General features: G+C 52.2%; 1 protein-coding gene across 1 annotated transcript in view; it reads right to left on the bottom strand.

Annotated features, from left to right (window-relative positions):
* The window catches only part of TSPAN18 (tetraspanin 18), a 200,409-nt gene that overhangs the window by 4,836 nt on the left and 187,141 nt on the right, over positions 1 to 8,432 (bottom strand). The window contains exon 10 of the mRNA XM_061152269.1: positions 555 to 638. Within this exon, the coding sequence (XP_061008252.1) occupies positions 555 to 638 (84 nt within the window). The remainder of the gene's footprint in view (positions 1 to 554; positions 639 to 8,432) is intronic.

Below are 8,432 nucleotides of genomic sequence, written 5' to 3'. Positions count from 1 at the left end.
GATCCCAGACAGGGCTGGGTGGAAGGAAGGGGGCAGCGCCACCGTTTGACCACAGCGCCACCTAGTGGCGGCTCTAAGCATCTGCAGCGGCCTTCCTGTTACGGGGGCTCAGCGCCCTTCTGATCTTCGCTGGGGTCTCCATCTGCAACTTGTGAGGTTAGCAAGGCCCCACGGGCTCTGAACATCCCACAGAGAAGAGGCCTGATCTAGAAGCACAGGCTGTAGCCCCTCCCTCAAATCAGCTGCGTTGATCCTTCAGAGTTCACTCTGGACCTTGGGTGGGGTGCAGGGGTTGGGGGCGAGTGACTTTCAGGGCCTGTCTACCCCCATTGCCCGGAGACTTGCTCAGATGTGTCCAGAGCCCCATAACAACTCAGGGAACAGACAGGCATGGCTGAGTTTATCACTCCATAGTCCCCAAAGCGGGGTCTCACTGGGTCCTGGGTTAGGGAGCTGGAGGTAGGCTGGGGGTCCAGGCTATGGGAGGGTCTGCCCCAGACCCTGTGAGGGTGTCTTGCTTCTGGGGAACTGCAGAAGTGGGGGCCTTCACTTACCTCGATGGCCAGCACCCCTATGGCCAGGGCCCCGGCCAGGTAGACGTAAGTCTCAAAGGCGTTGAGGATCACTGTGTAACAGCCCTGCGGGGGAAGGACCAGAGGTGAGGCCAAAGCCAGGAGGGACAGGGGTCAGGGGCCAGCCTCCCGACTGGGGAGTGAAGCGTGGGAACTGGCATGTGACCCCAAAGCTCAGGCAGCAGCCGGCCTACCCTGTCCCACTGCTGTTGGGATAGTTCAGCGGGGAGGGGCTGGGCGGCAGGAGGCCCCTAAATGCAGCAACTTGGCACCATAGACCCACCTGGCCCTCTAGCCCCTAAGGTGGGGCTGAAAATGGCCAGCTTGACTGCTGCTCAATCCGACACAGACCCTTTTTTCTCTTTTGATGGGAATATTGGAAAATTTGCAATAAATGTCTGGACTCCCTTCTGCTCTCAAAAAAAAAAAAAAAAAAAAAAAAAAATCAGAAGATCCAGTAAGGTAGGCCGTCATTTCTACGTGGCTTTCCCTGGGGACAGGTACCCCCTGGGAATTCGCAGTCCCCACCATCTTCTATCTTCCCACACCCACCCTCTCTACTCCTCCCCATTACCAGCCTGGCAGCAGGATTTTGGTTTGCAACCTCTGCCCTAAGGAAAGCCAGTCCATTCTTCAAGATCTAGCACATACCTCACCACCTCCAGGCAGCCTTCCAGGACCAGCCCAGCTCTCACAGGACCCCTTCTAAATGGACTGAATTCCCATGCTATTACTGCTTTCTCAGGCAGTCCTCAGGATATACGGACTGAGACAGAGATGGAGCCAGTGAAAGGATGAGACAGAAAGAGGGGGACAACATACCATCATGTGACTGCCGCCCCATCTGACCCTGAGTGCCTCACGCCTTGGTCATCTTTGAGCCCACGCTCCCTCCCTCTGCTCCATGCTGACCAGAGACTGATGTGTGGTATTTGCTTTGAATGAATGTATTTTTAAAGAGAGAGAATTTTCTTTCTTTTAGGAGAATCCGCATATTCCTTGGGCCCAGCCAGGGGACCTGCAAGGGAAGGAGTCGCCAGGTGGGGGTTAGGGGATCACGCCTGGTCCCTGTTGGTGACACTGGCTGTGTCTGGGTTCTGCTGAGATTTGGGGGTGCTTCTTAGGTGATTCTTGGGGGCTCACACCCATTGTCCGTCACCCGGAAGCTCTGCCTCACTGGCTGGAAGTGGAAATGACACACCATGAGGCTGCACTCAGGCAGGTGACAGCAGGACCTGATCTGGGCCGAGTGGCCAGGCAGATGGCACGGGACCCTCCTGCTGGAGGCTGATGGGGGCTGGGCAGGGAAGGCCCCCACAGGCCCCTCTTTGAGCACCCTGCAAACATACAGGATGCTCCCAGACGAACAGACCCCCCAGCATGGTGAGCTGGATCCGCAGTGTTCTTGGGGCCGACGGTATGTCAGAATCATCTGAGAAGTAGTTAACAATACACATGCCAAGGCCTCACCCCCAGGACCCTGGATCGGAGGGTCGGGGGTGGTGTCTGGTGTGGAGCCCAGGAACCTACGTGGTGAGCAGATGCCCCAGGTGATTTCTAAGGCCTGTGCCATGGTCAGGCTGAGACACCCCAGGCCTGGCAAGGATGACAAGGAAAGAAGGCCTTAGCTGACTGGGAGCCCAGCCAAGCGCTGTGTGGCTGGGGCCCTAAGGGCGCCCTCCCGCGGGCCAGCTGGTCTGGAACCCAGCGTGGTTGGAGGTGGCTTCAGAGCCGGCAGGGAAGCCCCATGCAGCCGGCCAGGCCTGGGGCCACCCTGGGTCCGCCTGCGGCCCGTGTTGGGGCAGGACGCAAACCGCCAACCCCCTTGCTCCGTTTGCCTGTGTTTGTGTTAAGTCACTTCAGTCGGGTCCAACTCCGCCAGGCCCCTCTGTCCATAGGGATTCTCCAGGCAAGAATACTGGAGTGGGTTGCCATGGCCTCCTCTAGGGGATCTTCCTCACCCAGGGATCAAACCTGTATCACTTTCAATTCAGTTCAGTCGCTCAGTCATGTCTGACTCTTTGTGACCCCATGGACTGCAGCATGCCAGGCTTCCCTGTCCATCACCAACTCCCGGAACTTACTCAAGCTCATGTCCATCAAATCGGTGATGCCATCCAACCATCTCATCATCTGTTGTCCGCTTCTCCTCCCACCTTCACTCCTTCCCAGCATCAGGGTCTTTTCAAATGAGTCAGTTCTTCCCCTCAGGTGGCCAAAGTATTAGAGTTTCAGCTTCAGCATCAGTCCGTCCAATGAACACCCAGGACTGATTTCCTTTAGGATGGACTGGTTGGATCTCCTTGCTGTCCAAGGGACTCTCAAGAGTCTTCTCCAACACCACAGTTCAAAAGCACCAATTCTTCGGCACTCAGCTTTCTTCACAGTCCAACTCTCACATCCATACATGACCACTGAAAAAACCATAGCTTTGACTAGACAGACCTTTGTCAGCAAAGTAATGTCTCTGCTTTTTAATATGTTGTCTAGGTTGGTCATAACTTTTCTTCCAAGGAGCAAGCGTCTTTTAATTTCATAGCTGTAGTCACTATCAGCAGTGATTTTGGAGCCCAAAGAAATAAAGTCTCTCACTGTTTCCATTGTTTCCCCATCTATTTGCCATGAAGTGATGGGACCAGATGCCATGATCTTAGCTTTCCGAATGATGAGCTTTAGGCCAACTTTTTCACGCTCCTCTTTCACTTTCATCAAGAGGCTCTTTACTTCTTCTTCACCTTCTGCCATAAGAGTGGTGTCATCTGCATATCTGAGGTTATTGATATTTCTCCCGGTGATCTTCATTATGCTTCATCCAGCCCAGGGTTTCTCATGATTTACTCTGCATGTAAGTTAAACAAGCAGGGTGACAAGATACAGCCTTGAGGTACACCTTTCACGATTTGGAACCAGTCTGTTGTTCCATGTAAGGTCCTAAGTGTTGCTTCTTGACCTGCATACAGATTTCTCAGGAGGCAGGTAAGGTAGTCTGGCATTCCCATCTTTTGAAGAATTTTCCAGTTTGTTGTGATTCACACAGTGGAAGGCTTTGGCATAGTCAATAAAGCAGAAGTAGATTTTTTTTTGGAACTCTCTTGATTTTTCAATGATCCAATGGATGTTGACGATTTGATCTCTCATTTCTCTGCCTTTTCTAAATTCAGCTTGAACATCTGGAAGTTCACAGTTCACATACTGTTGAAGCCTGGCTTGGAGAATTTTGGGCATTACTTGCTAGTGTGTGAGATGAGTGCAATTGTGTGGTAGTTTGAGCATTCTTTGCCATTGCCTTTCTTTGGGATGGGAATTGTTATGCCCGATGTCCGAATCCCCGAGCGGGAAGAGAGAAGGCTTCCAAGACAATGCAACTCGCAAAAAGGGAAGTTTATTGCTGACTCGAGTCAGGGCTCCTGCCGCATCCAACGCAGTGGTGCGGGTCAGACAGCCCCAAGCCCAAGCTGTTACACAAATTTATAGGGTGAGCACACGCCGTTGGTAGTTGGTTTAAGCGGATTGGTTACAAGTTTGCAAAGCAATTTCATTGGTTAAAACTTTCGCGTGCGGGACTTTCCTGGGGGGGTTTCCGCCCCGTTCCTAATTGGCAAACAGTGGTCAGTGTTAAGTGAAAGCTGATTGATTGTATCCAGGTGGCCTGATAATCTTACCAAGTAGGAAGGCCTACTCCTAATCTAAGCTGCGTTACTTCTGCTTGCCTCACAGAATGAAAACTGACATTTTCCAGTCCTGTGGCCACTGCTGAGTTTTCCAAATTTCCTGGCATATTGAGTGCAACACTTTCCCAGCATCATCTTTTAGGATTTGAAAGAGCTCAACTGGAATTCCATCACCTCCACTAACTTTGTTCATAGTGATGCCTCCTAAGGCCCACTTGACTTTGCATTCCAGGATGTCTGGCTCTAGCTGAGTGATCACACCATCGTGATTATCTGGGTTTTGAAGATCTTTTTTGTATAATTCTTCTGTGCATTCTTGCCACCTCTTCTTAATATCTTCTGCTTCTGTTAGGTCCATACCATTTCTATCCTTTATTGAGCCCATCTTTGCATGAAATGTTCCTGTGGTATCTCTAATTTTCTTGAAGAGATCTCTAGTCTTTCCCATTCTATTGTTTTCCTCTATTTCTTTGCACTGATCACTGAGGAAGGCTTTTTTATCTCTCCTTGCTATTCTTTGGAACTCTGCATTCAGATGGGAATATCTTTCCTTTCCTCCTTTGCCGTTCGCGCCTCTTCTTTTCCCGGCCGTTTGTATTACCTTACGTCTCCTGTATTGGCGGGCGAGTTCTTTACCACTAGCGCCACCTGGGGAGCTCTTGCTTTGTTTAGCTTGTTTTAAAGCATCAGAACCCCAACAAAGAACCGCAGCAGCAGCAAGCAGGCCTGCTCCAGAGGGAAGGGAAGGAGCCTGGGAGAAGCCTGGGAGAGGGGCTTCCAGCCTCCCAGCCTCCCATCATTCCTCGAGGCTGCCACTCACCTCCTCCCTGCCCCCCACCACGCCTTCTGCCACCATACTCCACGCCCCACTCCCTCTACCCAACACAGCCTGGACTCACGATGTGCTTTGAGGGGCCACCCAGTCGAGAGGCACCAGTAATCCGGGGAAAAGTGGTTACACAGGTAACACCAGCCACTTGCTTACTGGTGAGCTTACAGGCACATTTCGTTTTATTGCACTTCACAGTTATTGTATGCTTTTAGAACTTGATGGTTTGTGGCAACCCTGCATTGACCAAGGCTGTCGGTGCCATTTTTCCAACAGTGGTTGCTCACTTCATGCCTCTGTGCCTCATCTTGGTAATTCTCACCACTCTCAGCATTTTCATCCTTATTAGAGGTGTCACAGGGATCTGTGATCAGTGATCTTTGATGTTACTACTACCTCATGCTTCCCAGGTGGGACTAGTGAAAAAGAACCCACCTGCCAATGCAGGAGACATAAGAGATGTGGGTTCGATCCCTGGGTCGGAAAGATAACCTGGAGGAGAGCGTGGCAACCCACTCCAGTATTCTTGCCTGGAGAATCCCATGGACAGAGGAGTCTGGAGGGCTGCAATCCATGGGGTCGCAAAGAGTCGGACACGACTGAGCGACTTAGCACACACTGCCTCTTGCTGATGTCTCAGATAACGTTGAGCATTTGTTAGAAATACAGAATTTTAAAATTATGGCATGCATACTGATTTTTTTTTCTTTTGATGTAAAGTGATTGCACACGTAACAGACTAAACGGTAGTGTAAAAACCATTTTTTTTAAAAAAAATTTGCTTATTTATTTGACTGTGCTAGGTGTTAGTTGTGGCATGTGGGATCTAGTTCCCCAGCCAGGGATTAAACCTGGGGTCCCTGCATTGGGTCCCTCGCTTCATTGCAATGGTCTGGAATTGAACCCTCAGTCTCTCTGAGGTGTGCCTGAAATTACTTTTTCTCAGCCTCCTTTGCCCCATCCAAAGACTGGGGCCTGTGTAGGCTAACTACATCCTAGGACTGGTATGAGGATAAGATGAGATGCTACAGATAAAGCAGGTGGAACAGTGCTGGCAGGGACCCACCCCTCAGTCCTGTTAGGACCATGTGCTCTCTCTCTGGGCCCCTCAGAGCACAGCCTGGGGGTGGGAGATGTCTGAGTGCAGAACTGGGTTTGCCCTGTACAATCCCGGGGATCAGTGGACCCCCCACACACACGCATGCACCCCTGTACCATAAGGGGATAGGAGAAGCAGTAACCCCCTTCTGAACTTGATGTTGACTTTCACATGCCTCACCTGGGCCTGGGGGCCTTCTTAGGCCTGGAGGGACCTTATCTGGCCAAGGGAAGTTGTCCCTGCACCCCTCGCCTGCTGCGGGCAGGGCACCCGGGGCCTTAACTGCTCATCTGCCCTCTGTCGGGCTCTGACACCAAAGGTTCACCCTGGGCTGAACTAAGTAGATGGCTTGGCTGACGGAGGCCCTGCCACTGAGACGCCCTCAGGGAGAGAAGCCAGGGCAGGGGGCAGATGGAGATGCCGCCAGGACCCAGTGAGTGTCCCCTCTGGCCAGGACTCTGCTGGGGCCTCATGTGCTTATTCTGACTTAGTCCCCATTCCAGCCCCTCGAGGAAGAGGAATGGAAGGAGGGAGCAGACAACCACTGGCTCAGGGTCACTGCCGTGGAGGCAGGGAAGCGGGTTTGTACTAAGGGGAGTGCAAGCTTCTTCTCTGCTCTATTCTAAGGGGAAGCAGTCATATCAGGAAGCCTTGGTTCCTGCTCCCCTGGGCGGGGTCCCTGGCTCAGGGCCCCAAACTCCAGCCAGCACCCCTGGGTATCACCTCTTCCTCCCGCTCAGGACGGATGCCCAGCCCTGACCCCCTACCCCGCCCAGGGAGACATTGCAGGGACCATCCTTCCCCACTCTGCCACCAGACTGTGTGCCTGAGCTGTGCTGCTATCGCCAGCACCTCCGCTCCATCTCTGCAGGGAGGGAACTTGCCCCCACCCTGACTCCCTGCAGCAGTCACCCTCCCAACCTCATCTGACAGAGGCCAGAGGGGCCACCACGAAGACCGCCACACTTCTATGTCCAGCATGGACCTTCCCCCGAGCCCTGCAAGTCCAGCTGCCTACTGCCTGCAGGCCCACTCCACACGCCCCAGGGCAGATCTGAGGTCCTCCCCCAACCAGAACCTATGAAGTCACTCAACACCGCCTCATCCTCCCTTCTCCAAAGTCAATCTACCACCGTTTTACTTCCTGATTCTTTTCTCAGATCCACACACTTCTCTGTGTCTCCTCTACCGTCATCCTGGTCTAACCCATCCTCGTTTCTCACTGGGACCAGTGTACAAATCCCTCCTGTCTATTCAGGCCCATCTCTAACCCCTGGCCAGTAAGCAGCCAGAGAGCCAACATGGCCACAGCCCCACATAGAACTTGGGCTTCTTTGCATTTCCAGCATCTTTGCCCTGGGTCCACAGGCACCGCATGGTCTGGCCCTGCTGATACCCTTGCCTGGAGCTAGTCTTGCCTTATTCACTGTACTCCAGCCATACTGGCCTTCCCTTGGTTCTGGGACACACCATGCTCCCTCCTACCCCAGGGCCTTTGCACAGGCTGCTCGCCCTCTCTGGCTGGAGTGTTTTCCCTTGTCAGGAAGATGAGAGTGTAGAACTTTATGTCTATGAGAGTCACAGCAACACCCATACTCACGACAACCCAGGAAGCAGGTGGGGATCCTTGAGGATAAAGGAAAGAATCAGTGATGCTATGGGGCGAGAAGACTTAAGACCACCCTGACAAGTGAAAATAGATGGTTTCCTCTATTCCTGAAAATAGATGGATCGAGGTCTAGCTAGGTCACCATCTCCCGGGACAACCCCTGATTTTTTTTTTCTAAGCAGGGAAATACATTCTTGACTTGCCCATAAGACTATCTTAACCCAGGGAAGGCTGAGGAATGAGCAGTAGAAGCTGCCATGGTGGATTCAACTCATACCTATGGAGGAGCCTGATTTTTCATTTTGGATCACATTCCTTGGGGACTTCCTCATTTCTCTTCATTGGCATTCAGTGATAAACAGGGCTGACGGACTAACTCAATACCCACGGATGAGTGCCCTCTGCCTCAGCTCCTGACAGCTATATGACTGAGTTCTGGCCAATGAGACTTCTAAGCAGAAGTCTTAGGGAGGTTTCTGGGAAAGAAGCTGGCACCGCCTTTTAAGTTTCTTCCCATCTTCAATGAGTGGAATGTCTGGAGCCATGGCAGCCATTTTGCCACCATGAAGTACTAAGCACAAGGAAAGGCTGCAAGGATTACAGAGACTAGACCTTGGCTGACATGATGGAGCCATTGATAAATAGGGGAGCC

Source organism: Dama dama, chromosome 1, assembly GCF_033118175.1.
Source record: "Dama dama isolate Ldn47 chromosome 1, ASM3311817v1, whole genome shotgun sequence".
NCBI classification, from domain to species: domain Eukaryota; kingdom Metazoa; phylum Chordata; class Mammalia; order Artiodactyla; family Cervidae; genus Dama; species Dama dama.
This window is presented reverse-complemented; position numbering and strand designations above follow the sequence as displayed.